At 45.3% G+C, this 15,859-nt stretch overlaps 1 protein-coding gene across 1 annotated transcript in view; it reads right to left on the reverse strand.

Annotated features, from left to right (window-relative positions):
• Window positions 1–15,859, reverse strand: part of COL27A1 (collagen, type XXVII, alpha 1) — a gene marked incomplete at its 5' end in the record, with an annotated part of 152,405 nt that overhangs the window by 125,404 nt on the left and 11,142 nt on the right. Inside the window, 2 exons of the mRNA XM_009702324.1 lie at window positions 2,366–2,419; window positions 10,495–10,548. Coding sequence (XP_009700626.1) covers window positions 2,366–2,419; window positions 10,495–10,548 — 108 coding nt within the window. The remainder of the gene's footprint in view (window positions 1–2,365; window positions 2,420–10,494; window positions 10,549–15,859) is intronic.

Genomic DNA, 15,859 nt, shown 5'->3' on the forward strand with positions numbered 1-15,859 from the left:
CATACAGCTCTGTGCAAAAGATCAGCTTCCTAAGCACAAGGAATTACAAGCGCTCAGCTCCAGCGATGAGAATAAGGTGGGCTCTGCACAGGGCAGATTCAGCAATGCAGCGGTGCGACAACACAACGCCGGTGCTCACCAGTGCACTACGACTGGACAAGAGACGTGCACCAACACCCCCATCTCTGCCAGCTGCAATGCCACATCACATCCCTCGTACGCAGCTGGTGTGAGCCTGACCTTAGGGGTGCTCTGTTAATTCAGCTGATAAAAATTATGCTCCTGGGTTACTTCCTAAGTGACAATGACTTGGTGTTAGTCATTGTTTCCAAGCTGTATCTATCTGGGAAACTTCAGTTTGCTTTCTTGGATTGCTTGTTTTTTCCATGGTATTAACTGCTATCTGGGGAAGACCTAGTCCAGCAGCCACTTAAAGGCTCTCAGGAAGAGAAGTTCTAGTTGGGGCTGCTCTGCGTTGTTGCCTAGGCTGAGCTTTCACAAGTCCATAATTTCAGCCATGGGCTGGGTGTGCTAAGAAGATAACAGGTCCCAGGCACGGGCTTGTCAAGGCTGGTGAAGGGTAAAGGCATTTAAAATGTAAGCGGGTGAAATATCACTTCTTTTGTGCAAAGTCCATCTCCTGGGACTCGTGTAACATCAGGGAAATGAAGGGAAGGAAGGAAGTCAGAACTCTGGGATCTGATACACAACTTCCAAAAAGTGCTTCTTATGCAAAGACCTTGCAATCATGGCTTAGCAGGCTCTCCCTGCTAGAGGGGAAGTTACGTCCAGGCCTGGGCTGAGCTACAGCTCTCACATCTCATTGCACACCCGATACGTCTTTTGATGAAGCATCATGTAGAACAGCTTAATCCTGCAAATGGTGGCTGGACAAAATCAAAATACATTGTACAGACCAATGACACCAGATCTCTGCTGCAGGATATTACAGTTATCCATCCGCTGAGGGCTTCCCGCTGCCAGACGATGCATCAAGATGGAGGAAAAATGCTTACAGGAAGTTTTTATTTCTAGTAGGAGACTAACTGAATACAGCTTTACAGCCAAATGATGATTTCTGACACGGCATTACACTGAACGTATTTAAAAAAAAATAGTCCTGTAGCATAGAAAAACAGTTTGACTCTACAGATTGGACCAGGCTGAATTTGCAGGACTGGAAGTTAGATAAAAGACCTTTGATTTGACTTATAAAACTCACCAAGTGTGATCTGGAAGTCATTGATGGAGAATAAATGCAGAACACTAAGATGTAGAACTTTTACAGCCTCACTTTTCAGGCCATAACACTACACGTTACAATTTAAAACAGCTGCTGTTCACCAGCATGTCTCCAGTGCCTAATTTTTAATCAAGTAGAGGCAGCATGCCAAGTTTCCAGAATCTTTTTCCCAGAGCACCAATAGTGTTCATAACATCTCTGCCTACTGATGAGACCATGAAAAGAAAGGACTTGTACCTTTCTCTATGTTTGGCTGAGACATCCTACAGCTTCCTTGGTAGTGAAAACCTCTATTAAGCATTGCCTTTCAAAACTCAACTATTCTTTAGCCCCAGATACATGTTATAAAATATAAATCTATTTCTTTGTAAACAATGATACCAAAACAATCCAAACCAGTTTCCCAGGAACTTCACAGTCTTTAGGTAACACAAAGCCTAATACACAGGAACGAGCTGGGAATTAAAACATCTTTCCGGAGGGTTTTGCAGCACACTGGATTAGCTCCCCTCTGGAGCCACACCTGTGCTAAAGGCCCATACAAAGGGAGGACCAAAGCTGTGGGACCCCATGGGAGAGGTGAGGACATCTAGAAGGAAGCAATGGGATCAGTTTGGGAGGACTGACGGAGGTCAGGGTTCCCAGAAACTCTGGAGAGGGAAGGAGAGATGAGGGAGTTTCAGGAGGGAGAAGCTGAGTGCTGCCAGCCCCCCTCACTGCTGTCCGGACCCAAAGGTGAGGAGCAGGCTGCAAAATCCAGAGAAGAGAAATGAGAAAGTAAAGAAAACCTGGCGAGGCTCTGGAGTGGGAGGATTCCACTGCTCTCGTCTCAACATAGCAGTTTGCTCCCTGGCACAGGCATAGCTTAAGCAGGATCCTAATTAGGCAGTCTTTGAAATTAAGGAGAACCAAGAATCGAGGCACACAGCAGGGTCTCTCGCAAGCTCAGGAAAAGGATCTGGCTGTGTGCTGGAAGGTCTGTGTGCGAGCAGAGAGGGGAGAAATGGCTTCAGCTACTTGTCATTTTGTACGGAGCGGGATAAAAAAAAAGCCGGTACTTCCCCCACTGGGATGTCCTCTGAAACAGGAAGGCAAAAGCTCCTCATGCCAATTAATACTTACTTTTGAGCCTGGGGGGCCAGGTGAGCCAGGGTTTCCGTGGGGACCTGGGGGACCCTAAAAAACACAACAAATACAAAACAGAGTCAAAAGGAGTCGGTAGGCATCTGCATTAGTCCCGGGAGCGGCAGAAGGTCTCAGGCTGTGCCGTGGCCAGACCTAAGAGCCCAGCACAGCAGCCTGTGCCCTGGCAGGGAGACGGCTTCAACGGGACCCTCCTTAGTGCCTTCGGAGTGGTGAAACTCGGCTGTTGGTTCCCAGCTACCTTTACGGACAGGGATGTGTGTCTGTCACCACAAGACGCACCAGGAGGATGAGATAGTTTGGGTGCACCAAATACTCCATGACCAGGAACAGAAACTACCTTGAGGTCAGGGGAGTCAACGCTCTGCAAGGAGCCCCAGCAGAAAGACATGGAGGTAGGCAGAGACGAGCGGAAGTGTGCGGGGGTGTTAATTTTTTTGGCCAAAATGGAAGAGAACAGAAGTAATTATTAAAGGGAAATTGTTCAGCTATTTGGGATGAACTCATTTCCCCTACAAGGCAACCAGATTTTTGTCTTTAGAGGTTAGAAAGAGAATGGATGGATGGACAGTGAAATAGGGGGAGCAGAAGTAAGCCCCTGTTTAAACCATTTAAATCTGTATTTTTGCATAGCTCTCACAAGCTAATGACACTCAGAGTATCCACCTCAGATCACGTACAGCAGTATCTCCTTTAACATCATATTTTAAAAGCACCCTGCATATTTTCCGAAGACTATTTAAGGAGTTATCTGGAATAAGCAGCTAAGAATAGTTTATCTCAGGATTGTATACAGCACAGAAGATCTGTTAACCTTTCAGGCAGAAGTAATAACAATTCTAAGTCCTCTTGAACACGTTCCTGGGAGATGAAACAACCTGAAGATTCAATTCCAAAGGCTCCTGTTCTGCCAAGACTGTGTGTGAGCTTTACACCACCACGAGGAGCACTTTAATGTACCCTCCAGTTAGGAGGAGTACAGGCTAGGGGATAAAAAGCCACTCAGACACTTTTCTCAGTAAGCTGTAGTATTTCCGATGAGCATTTCAGCATATGTGGGGCCAAAATCTTCAGGGTCTGATTTCCAAGGAAAATCACTGCAGTTAAACATGCGACTGCCATCCAAGTTCAGTGCCCTTGCTCTCTTTTGAGAGAACATCAGTGTGCTAATGCCTACTCAGTTTTATTTTTACTGCACTGTAATAGAAAATAACGGCTTTTTTTATTCAGTTATTGTACCTTGTGGTATAGACAGTTGTTGAGTGCTCAGGGCCATTTCACAACACATGCTGCTCTGCTCTAAGAGGCTGGTCAATTAAAAGGCTGAGGCTGAACTTTTCAAATGGCATTTTTTACCCAAATAAATTTGATGTCCCATTCTTAATTTCCTTCCAAATTTTCAGCCTGAAATTCTCCAATAGTTTATCCTGGCTGTGAATTTCCAATGAAACAATTTTAATTAAAATTACAGTGTTTGAGCATTAACTTGTCCTTTCAAAACCCATACAGCTGCTGTAACCAGACTAACTGAACACCAGGTAGTATTAAACAAACTCTTCCCAGCAAAATATAGCATCATCTATTCACCTCATTAGGTAGGACACTGAAACAGAGACTTAACGTGCTGCCTAAGGTAATTCAACAAGTCTGTGGTAGCAAAAGCACTTCAACCCAAGCCTTACAAGTCTCAAATATGTATGAAAATTAATATCAAGTGACAGAAATCAGAACAGTAAAGTCCCTATAAAAGATGAGTTCCTAAAAAGCTCTTACACGTAAGCAATAATCTAGGTAGCTCTGAGCAGGGTTCATAAATCCAGACTGCTGCTAGATTTGAGGAGGGAATTCAGCTGTTATTCAACTTTGGAGTCAGGCAGCTTGGCTCAAAGCCCATTTCACTGCAGTGAGTTGAAATGCTCCACCACCGCCTCGGGCAGGCTTAAAACGGTGTCAGACTGGAGGGAACAGCATGGTTCGGTGTGACGCCTAGCTGAAAACGATAGTTTCCAGGAGGAAACCTGGAAAATAGGAAGCTCAGCTGCTGATCAAGAGCTCCTGGATAAGAGGCTAATCACACCTCCAGCAAAATTTGGTGTAGGCTCTTCCAGAGCTAAAGCAAAGCACAGCAACAAAACCATAAAAAGCCTTAACCAAAAGGAGAGAAAAAGGGAGAAAGAATCTAGTGCTGGTATCCAGTGACAAAACATGCGATTATGAAAAACACAGGCTCTTGACATAAGATGGAGCCTTTACTACTGAATTCAGTGAGACTCAGAGCGTGTAATTCAGGCAAAGGAAGGTCAGAGACTCATCCTGTTCCTAAAGACCAATGTGGTCTTACCCTAGTGAGAAGTGGCCACATCCTGCTGATGAAGTGACAGTGGGAAGTCCAGTCTGGCACACAAGAAACTGCTGTAACCAAGTCTAAGGCTTATGCTAGACATTTTAAACTGCTCTTGTAACTGCAGAGAGAAAAGGGTGTAGTCTGGCAGTAGTCCTAAAAAGAGTAAAAAAAAATAACTGATCTTGATGTGTTCCAACATGGTTGGTTCTGAATCTGTGATTACACCCACATTCTTGGCAGAGGAGGAAGATGCGGTGTGGTACAGTTAGATGGGCTGAGTAACAGAAGGTACAGGACAGCATCCGCCTCAGGAGCTGTTAGCAACACAAAATTTGAACAGGCAGGTCTTATAAATTAATCCACACACCAATGTGCAAGCCCCAATAACAGTCATCATGCCCCCAAGCTACCCACCCTTGTTTTATTAAACCCAGTCCAATGTTCTTTCCTCTTCTCCTACTGTGCCCAGCAGAACTACCCATCTCCAACCAGTGCTACCAGAAATAGCCCTCTTTTCATGGAGAAACAATTCAAGAGTTAATTGCTCTGTAGTTGAGTGCTATATTTTACTCATGCTATCCTGGACTTCAATTTCCCACTCATACCTAGAAATTGGGATTCTCCTAAGTATATCTTTCATCAATACATTAGTTCTGCTCCTCTTTTCTACACACAAGATGGGACAATGCTGAGACCACTGAATAAATAAAAATCCCACCGCACGTATTACTATTTGCACATGTGCCTGTTTACCCACTCGCTTTGGCTCCCTTATAACTGCTGAAACAATCCAATCTAGCAGCAAGCAAATTTGCATCTGAAATCTTCCACGCCTTGCACCAGAAATTCCACGGAAAATGTGACCACGGGACAGCAGTAGCCCAGCGCTCAGTGGCACGGAGACCAGAACAATCCCTGAATGTGTTCTCCAAGGGAGGAGGGGTTTCCCAAAGGTGACAGGGTTTGTAATCTCCCTGGAATGTCTTTTACGTGAATGGTGCTAACTTGAGAACTACACTGTGCCATCCAGTTCATCTCGGTGACATGCCTGGAGATGGGACCCCGCACACAGAAGCACTTTTATGCATAACGAATGGTTCACAGCTTGCAAAAATTAACAAAAGTGTAACTGTGCACAGCTCCCCCCATCCCTCCAGCATTCACAAGGGGGGTGGGGGGTGGGGAATAATCCTCCAAACTCCTGCTAAATGCTAGAAAGCTTCAGTCAGAGGAATGACCACTCATCCAAAACTCATTATGCCTTGGGGTTTCACTGTGTAAAGCAACTTTTTCTGCTCCTGACCTATGGATCCCACTCTGACCTCTGGCTTGCTGAAAAATGAGCTAAATATTTGAAGTGAAGCCAAACAAACTGTTTCTTTAAACACTTCTTTTCAAAAATTGCAAAATCTTCCTAATGGAATGGGGATACCGGGGAACCTCTACAGCTGACTAAGTCCTTGCTTGTTTTAGGAGGGAAGCCCTGCATTTTGAAGGAAAGGGAGATTTTTTGCAAGCACAGACCAAATGTAACAGGGACATGTTACACTGGGACCTTGCAATCTTCCAAGCTGCTAAGGTTCACAGGAGGATGGCAAGAGCATCCCAAGGCATCAGTGAGTGCACATATATTTTCTTCACCCATCCATTTGGATTTCTCCTGCATTTTTTCAGGGAGGTTAAATGAAACAAGAGCAATTGCAGCATGCCAGGATTTTTATTCCTAATTCTGCCTCTGACCTGTTGCATGGACATGGGGAAAACCCTCCCCTCTACCTGAGTTTGCTCACCTGTTAGAGAGGGAGATCGACTTCCAGTGGGACCTGGTTTCCTAAATTATTCACGTGTTTTGGAAAGTTTGTCCATAGCTCTTTTCTTGCTGTCCCGGGAGTGAAGCCAACAACCGGACTCCTATCTGTCACGTGTCAGCTTGCTGCCTCCTTCACATTAGGAGGGAAACAGATAACTAGGATTTACACAGCACTCGTCTGGAAGGCAGCATTGAAGACCAAGTATCACGGTTCACAGTATTTTTCTGCAGACCTGAATAAATTGTGGGTAGTTTGCTGGTCTAACTGTACCGGTGAGGACTGGAATGAGTCACCATTTGTGATCAACATAGATGTGCTGGTAAAAACCTCTCATGCAGACAGCATGGGAGTCAAGCTCATCGAGTCCCGGGTGAGGAAGGAATAACCTACAATGGTGCAGAAGTTATTGCTCCGCCGGGAGCCCTTTGTTGACAGTTACTTGTAGAGCTTGTTAGCACAGCTCTGCTAGCAAAACCCAGCCTCGGTCACTGCCTCCCCATTAAACCCTGATGTTTGAAGAAATGCAAAGGTCATCTGCAGAAATGAAGTGTAACACCCATCGCTTGCACAGAACTGCTCTGCTCGGGTTGCCGTGCGTACACCCAAGGGCCACCACGCACACACACAACCATGGAAAAGCTGTCCCACCACACGCCCGACAAAGTGCTTTCACATCACTTAAAGCTGGGGAAACCCTTCATTGTTAGAATTGCCATGCTCTTCAAGAGGCACCTCGGATCTTACACAGACACTTGCCAAGGCACACGGCACATTTATTTGAGGAGAAACGGTGTGGACAGATCTCTTGTTTATGCCTCAGTTCTTTAATGCAGACATAAAAGCTGAAAACAATCCTAGCTGGATGCAGACAGAGAGAAAACCTTCCTGTAAAGCACACATAGTCAGTACAGAAATATCTATACAGGTTTGCAGAGCTCCTGAGAAAGTGTTATTAGCCATCATTTCCAGTCATCAGAACTGCAACATTTTTACTCCTTTCCCTTGGAGGCCCTTAGGCAATAAGGAGAAGAACCACCACCCAGCTTTCATTTGTTATATATCTCTGCCTTCATAGTTGCAGAGAATAGAGCACAGGTATAGTTTGAATCTGTCTCAATGGGTCCCTGATGCTGAGTGACTGAGCATAAAATTAATTCTACGCTCCTAAAATGGAAATTGGCCTTTAAAAAAAAAAAACCAACCCTGAGAAATTGTCATTTTCAAGACGACTGCCACTATCCACTTAGCTACCCTACCTTGGGTTGCACTTGAATGCCAAGATGTGTCCTGAACACCACCTCTTCCATGCTTTTACAAAGACTGGCGCTTGTTCTTGCAAACGAGTTGACACTGCTTACATGGAAGAGCAACATTCAGACTGCACAGGCAAGTCTAGGGATACTTACCTGCTGGAAACAGGGAGAGAGAATAGTGGGATCAGCCAGCTTGTCTCACAAACTGTCACTGACCACAATCTCACCCTCAAAGCAAAAGCTAATCAGAGCTTTCATTTTACCCTGACTAATGTTGGGGGAGAAAGGGAAATAAAACAAGAGACAATACGGAATTCAAAGGAGTGGAAATCCTGCGCTACATCAGCAAGAGAGCAACTTTACGGATTTCACAGCTACAGAAGGTCATGAGTCAAATGCTGCTACTAGATTCTCAAATGAGCCAAGTAATTGTATAAGCATTAATAATGCAGAAATTATGCAAGCTATAACAAGGGCAATTATGTCTCATGCTTTAGGCCATAAACTGCATTGGTGACAGGAAAAAATCCTTCTTTTTCCCTGGCATCCAGCACTGCAAAGTTGCACGCAATATTCGCCTCCCCGCAGGAGTTCCAGCCTTGGGCTGCAGCCTCATGGGACACCTCATGGGTTACCCATGGGCTGTGCTGGTGTAAGAACTCTGCAGCTGCTTTGTTTGAGGATCAGGTTAATCAGAGGTAGAACATAACCCCTGCAGTGTTGCACATTTATTTTTAAGTGGGTCATGCACAACAAAAGCAAAAGATGCAAGAATTCCCCTAAGCCTGTCTTAGTTTCTGGCAGCTCCTCTTCTTTGCAATGAAATCCTTCAACCCCGAAGAGCCACAAGAAAAAAAAAAATACTAGAAGAAACACGTTGCAAAGTCAAAACAACTTATGCACAGAGCAGTTCTGTCTCCAGTGCTCCAGGCCAGACATTTACAGAGTGACCCTTTTACCCCCTCCCAAAATTAGCACAGCCTCTTTGTGGAGGTCCGAGCCAAGCCAGGCTCAGCTGTGCTGAGCGCTTCCTAACTGGGAACTCTTTCCTGGGCTGATTCTCAGCACCTCTGGCAGGAACTAAACTCAGAAATCCTCTGTTGCTTATCATCTTTCAGAGGATCATCTTAAATATAGGACGGAGCATGCCGCAGCTGGGGAATAACGTGGAAAGTTACGACACGGCTTCCACAATGTTTTTTTTCTTCAGAAAAACCTCAAGTTTTGGTAGGTAGCGGAGTGTGGATGTAGAGCTGAAACTTGGTCATTCGCACAGCCGGCAGGGGATGCAGCTGGGGTCTCCAGACGTGGAGCCTAGTTTGCACACCACAGAACTGCAAGAACTAACACCAAACATCTCTCATGAGTATTGAGCTGGGGTAAGAACAAACTTTGAGCCTTAATGGGGACTTGCTAAAAACTGCAAACTCAGGGCAATTTGCTGATGCGGTTGCTGCGCAGGTATTTGTAAACAGAAGACATCAGGGCTGTAGGACCAGCCATGCTGATGTTTCACTGAAGGACATACCTAATGTGGAACAGATTGTCCCGTCTATAAAATACATGAGCGTGGTGCTATCTAATGCCTTACACTTACGGTCCAAACCAGTGTTCAGGCCTCCTGATATTCATGCCTGGGTTGCAGGGGGGTCCTTTGGTTTTTACTGTTGTAGAAAGGAGGTGTGTTTATCTTTACCGGTTAGTGCAAGATCTCACAGGCCTGTAACAAGTGTCCTCAGGGAATGCACAGCCTTCTAGCTCTTAGCCTCTTGGTTGTTCTTTAAAGACATTACACGGGGTTGAGTTTTAGCCAAGTATGTGTGAGGAAATCTCCCTCTGCTGCCAGGCCAGGATGCTGCCTGGATCACGGATCCAAATATTCCCTTCTTCCAGCCTCAGACACTTGCATCTTTTGATTTCCAACCCACATCAGCTCAGTGCTCAGGAAACGGGCTCCATGACCGTACCTTGTGAGACAGCACCATGCTACCATGAAAATGATGCCAACAGTTAACTGTATCCAGGTCAGGCATGCTGCCCAGCTTTTCTCACAACTAGCTGCAGCACTCAGCACCAGATGTTTCCTCAGCATAGCACTCAATGTTCAAAGATCTGCATCAAAATTTAACATTAGGAGGAAGAAATTCAGGAATCTGCAATTGATCTTGTAGAACAGCGAAGACATTTTGCTCCAGATCTTGAAAAGGAGGTTAGAGAGCAGGTCTCAGTCTGGGGAACACAAAAGCTCATCTTTATGTATTGAATCTTTGCTTCTAGACCATGGTCCTATGAGCGAAGGCATAGTGACAGTGAAGGACCTCAAAGAAAGCAATTTGGGAAGCTAGGGAGAGTGAGGAACAGGACAAAAAGCAGCTAAAGCTAATCTTCAGCACTGGGTTTACAAGAAGGAATGGATACTGGAAACAAAATGAGACAGATAGAGCTCATTCTTCTGACAGTCATTTGGAAACGTTCATCCCCAGCCTTTGCTGATGCCAAACCTTAGCTCTGGGAGGCTGCAAATCACCAGTGTGGCCTCCTGAAAACCTTTAACAGGGAATGAGAGAAAGGAGGAAGGCCAGACCTCAACAGTGTGGCTTGAAGCAATCATTACTCAGTCACAGTAACATACAACAGCCCTTGGAACAGTAAGATAGGCAGATGCAGGTACAACTGGATAGAAATTTTTAAACTACTTACTCGGGAACCTCTCTTGCCAGGTGGTCCTGGTAAGCCCGGAAGACCTGGTGGACCCTAGAAAAATAAAAATAAGTATTAATGACGGTTCTACAACAGGATGGCACTCCTGACAGTGTTTCAGAGAGACCCATAATACAACCATTTGGAGAAGACCTAGGGAGGAAGGGCCAGTTATAACACCACAGCCAGAATTACCTTTCAACTTACGCTATTACTATAAAGGGATAAAAAGCCTTGCACAATAACATCTGCAGAAGCATATATTTCCATAGAGTAGAGACAGAGAGTTCACGTCTTTCTGCTGTGGATCGCTTTCCTGTGATCACAGCTGCGTTTCACGCTTCCACTTTCCTGGCCCCGTGCTGTAACACAGAGGTAACACAACTGTCTCTTAGCTTCAGAGTTTCCTGCTGCATGCTAGCACACAACAGAAGTAACGTGTTAGCACCTTGGTGAGGGAAGAACATTGTGTGTTGTAATATATATCAGCTGAGGATGTATAGTTCTTGGTATTGTAGGTTCCTACATGAATCACAACATAATCGCATCCCAGCACTTCGTATTTTAAGGCCGTGTGTTATAAAATGTAATAAAATTGGTGCCAATGTTGGAAATTCTTAAATACGGCTCTGTGATACAGGAGAGGTCAGCTCATACATGTCAGTGTAGTGAGGGTTCTTGGAAGAGGGTGAGAACAAAGCGGAGGTATCAGGCGCCCAGCTGTGCACTGATCTGAAACAGGTTAGGAAAAAAATACTTAACCAATGAGATTTCAACTCCTTTGAATTTGTTCATTTATTTATTCATTTTCTCAATGGACTGGAGAATTCAGATTTCTGGAGAGCTATTTGCAACTCCTAATAACTCCTCAAAACTTCTTTTCCCCCAAGCCAAACATGTCTAACAAGAATAACTGTTAATTAAAGTATCTCCCAGAGGATTTATATTCTAGTAGCTTGTTACAAAAGACAAGCTTTCATTGCATCCAGGGGAGAGAGAGATCCAGAGCAGCAGACTAAAGGATGTTTGGAAGGCAGCCTGAGCTCTCCAACTGCGTGGTGGGAAGGAGAGCAGGTCCCAGGAGCAACGTTCCATGGGGAAGACGGGTGTATCGCATGGAGCAGGTACAGCACCAGCCCCGCGGCCACACGCCGGCCCCAGCACGGCCTCGCTCCCTTCCCACCGGGGTCATCTCCGTAGGACCTCGCATGCACGATTGCCCCGAGCAGAGCCTGCTGCCGGCTGACCCTGGTGCTGCTGAAGGATTGCCAGGCAGAACTGCTCAGGCTCCGCAGCGTATTACTGGCCCTGAGGAAGAGTGAAAAGTTCATGATCTCTATTGCAGTTTTCTGGAGCCATCAAGTGCATGATTTAGCAACAAAAATAAACCCTGGAGATCCCTACCCTAAATCTCATGCCCAGGATAAGATTTTGAATGCAGAAAACTTGCCTGAACCCTATAGGTAACTGATGAATAAATGCTCCCCTAATATTACTAACCCTCCTACACATAAGCAGCAAATCAATGTGTATAGAAGCAAACTTTTTTAAAAGACATCCAGCCAAACTTGGTCCACTATAAAAAAAAATCAGGGGAGGAGTAAGCAAAGCCCAGGGTAAGCCTCTTCGTGCTACTAATTCATCAGGACATCAAATGAATCATAACACATTTTTTTCCTGTAGTTAGTTCTGTCTGCGGTGAAGGTGACAAGGAAAGGATTGTTTTGAAAGTGTAAGAGCCGACACAACGTAAAAGAGCGAATGCCCCACGCTGAGACACAGGGATGGACTTGGACCACCGTATCACTCACTGCTACTACCCAACACCGCTGCTTGGCCTGGAGATTTCCAGTCTCTACAGCCTGGGACACTTCATCTGACCCCTTTGCAAGTTGCTTATTGCTGGCTAACACAGTATTACTGGTCCTTGTATTAACAACCCTCATTGATACAGCTGACCTTCATTTTAGCAATATACATAGCATTTTAACCTGCCATTGTGCCAGCTCAGGCCCCCATGCATAATGCAATTATACAGCTGTGCAAATAGACACATGATTGTAGGGGTTTTTAAGCCTCATGTATAATTGTGCTCCAGAATCCAAGCTTTTATTAAAAAAATCCCCTTGCCCTTTTAGTTGGGAACATAACTATCCAAACATAAATCCAATGCAACTGATGCAGTGACAGTTAATAGAGTTCACCAAAGATTAATTCAAGTCTTTAACGTCTTCTGTATCAAAAGCCATCCCCATTTATCCCTAGGAGGAGAAGTAAAAGAGAAGATGCAACTGGCTGAGAACTGCATTCCCTGTGTACCAGAACTGAGGTGACCTTTTCCACCTTCCCGCTAACAGCAGCTGCAATTGTACTTGGCCACTTGAGTAACAGCCTTCTCCAAAATTGTGGGCTGCTCAGAATAAACTGAACCTAACCGAAAAATAAGGACAGAGTTAATACCTGCACTGGAGTGAGAATACAGAGTTAAGGGAAAGGCACCTAGCTGCAACAGCATAGAAAGAGCAGTGCATAATTGAAGAGTTCCTCTCACTTTGCTTTGGTTTAATTTGCCTTTCCTTCAGCTTTTTCCTCTCCTGAAGAGTATGAGGAATAAAGAGACTGTGGGATGAGTGGTTGAAAGGTGCCAGCCACTATGATAACTGCATAAGGCCAAAGTGTGACCACATATAAATCAGAAGCAAGCCAAGGTGGAAGAGGACTGAGTTAGCTGGATGAACACAGGTAGTTGTGAAACATGATGCACTGCAAGACCACCTTCTAGCTTGTCACACAGTTCCTTGGTAGTTGAATTGGATGTGACACGTACTGTGCCTTCCTAGTGAGTCATTGAGTCATTTCTCCTCTGCCCTGTACATATGTCTCTCTATCATCCAACTCAAGTTTTTGAACAAGAGGCCCACGTCAGACAACTGGCTTTGCCTGGGGAGAGCAATACTGAAATACACACGAAGAAAAATGCACATCCGGAGAGGCAGCCAGAGAAGAATAAGACTGGACCAGGGCCCAGCTACTTACAGATGATGGATGCAGTCCCACTTAAAACGTAAGGCTGCGAGACACGGAGAGCAAGAGACATCCATCAACGAGCCACCACGCCGCAAGTTGCTAAGAGTCTGCCTGAAGGTAAGGCCCACGCAGTCCCTACGCTCACCAGAGACATCTTCAGCCTCACTCCTAACGCAGGGAAGAGTTAAACTGATCACACACAGCCTGTGTGGACCTTTCCATTGTACCCTTTGGAGCACCCCTGGGGAATTCCATCGGGAGCAGTGGGAAGTGGTCCGAAAGGCAGGAAGATTTCCTCTTCCTGGCAGCTGGAGGAAGGTATCGCTTCTCTGCTCCTGCCCTTCCATTGCACGGATGCCCCACGAGATCGGCAAAGCCGACAGCCTCCCGCAACGAGCTACTGGTCCTAGCACTTTGGTTCTTGTCTCTCTGGCTTCTCGCCTACTCCATTCTGCAAACTGAAGGCAGAGAACACACACCCTGTTATCACACAAAGCAAAATCAGAGATCAAGGAGAAACATGGCAGAAGCAGATAATGTCTCTCTCTCTTCTCAAGCCAAACAGCTGAAACGTTAACCAGCCTGAACAGTTCTGTGAAGCAGCTATGGTAGCCACATAAAAGTTTAACCCTTCTCAGTTTCCCACGGTAGCATTAGCAACAATGACTGATCCCACCAAATGATTATAGGATTTATTCTAAGCTGCTGCTGGGAAACTTTCTGGCGCAAAAGCGCGTTTTTTTTTTTCCTTAGCTTTTTGAGCTTCAAATTCTAAATGGAAAATTAAGCTAAGTTGTCTGAAAGGGAAATACATTGGACCCTGAGGACAAGAGAAATCTCACCATTTCCTCTTGCTGCCAAGATCAGCCAGTTTATACCTCTGCCTCTCCCACATCACGACCCTCCTCACGCTGCTTCCTCTGCCTGCAGCAATGCCCTGGGAGCGAGGTGCCTTCAGATCTCAAAACCTGAGCAAGGCTGAACCTGTTGGGAGAGGGCTTGAAGGAAAGCATCATCGGTACAGGAATTGGTGCTGGTGATTTGGGAAATGGCTCGCTTCTTTTTGAATGACTACTGAATCAACTTGCTCAGATAGCAAAGTATTCCTGTAATCGTTTCCCCAGGCGCAAGTACTCAGCCTAGCAGCAAATAGCTGATGATTACCCAGGCCACAATTCAGCTCCTATTCCAGTGCGCCCCGATAGACTGACACATCTATACTTTAAGGTCTCTCCAAGGTACTTCTGCCTCCCCTGTTCTGGACCCCTGCACAGCACCAGGGGTACAGTTCTCCTTTATCCCAGAGAAGGCTGTTTCAGAGGTGGGCATCCTGCACTGTGCAAAACACTGCAAGGACCGAAGAGAGAATATTCTTCTTTCTCAGATGCTAATACATGTGGTAAAAGCCAACTTAAAAGGGAGTTCAGAAAAGGCATCAAAAGCTTCTCTTCACATTGGCATCAAGTTCTGAGCAGTAACATTACTCCTGCAGACAGAGAACCTGTCTTGTTTTCTTCCTGGAGGAAGACGAGGCATATTTCATATGCAAGGCCACTGCCACAAATCTGCTGTTCAGCCTTGTACGTCTGGAAAGCACCAGCACGGAGGGACTGAGCAGCTACAGGGGCAGCACTAGAATTAAAAATCCCCTGCTCAGGAGAACAGAAGAGGAGGAGAAGACCTCATCTTCAAAAGACATGCCAACCCTTCCTCACCTTCCTTGCCAGGCACTGCACAGAGGAGACAGGACTTAAATTAAAACCTGGCTTGAAGTACTGCCTAAAACAAATCTGGAATTTGGGAGGAAAAAAAAAAAATCCAGCACTTTGGTTACTTTCTTCTCCAAGGCAGGCTTATCATATTAAATTTGGATACATCTGGGTTTCAACCAGTCTAAAAAGAAAAAACCCTCATAATTCTGGCAGGAACCGAGGTGTTGGTGGAAAGCCAGTCTTGTAATATGATTTCCGCAATAGGCACAGATGTTTATACTGGGTCTGTACAACACCTATCGCAGACAAGTCCTTGTCCATGACTGGATTCCTAACAGAGTGGCAGCACAATACATAACAAAATATTAGTATTCCAGCTTCATGAAAGCAGTTTTTCTATAGAGACATTTCAGGAACAGCCTCTACATGAGGCACTTCAGACTTTCAAGCAAATCTCAGACTTTGGAAGGAAGTCTGAAGGGGTGTGAAGAAATAGAGGGATCCCATACTCTATCACTCACTTGCTGTTTTTAAAGATTTATAAAAATACCTGTATATATTTATACAATACATCCCTACATCCTTTGCAGCACATTTATCTCAATCACACTTTCAACTACCGCTCT

This window comes from Cariama cristata, unplaced genomic scaffold, assembly GCF_000690535.1.
Source record: "Cariama cristata isolate BGI_N322 unplaced genomic scaffold, ASM69053v1 scaffold376, whole genome shotgun sequence".
Lineage (NCBI taxonomy): Eukaryota > Metazoa > Chordata > Aves > Cariamiformes > Cariamidae > Cariama > Cariama cristata.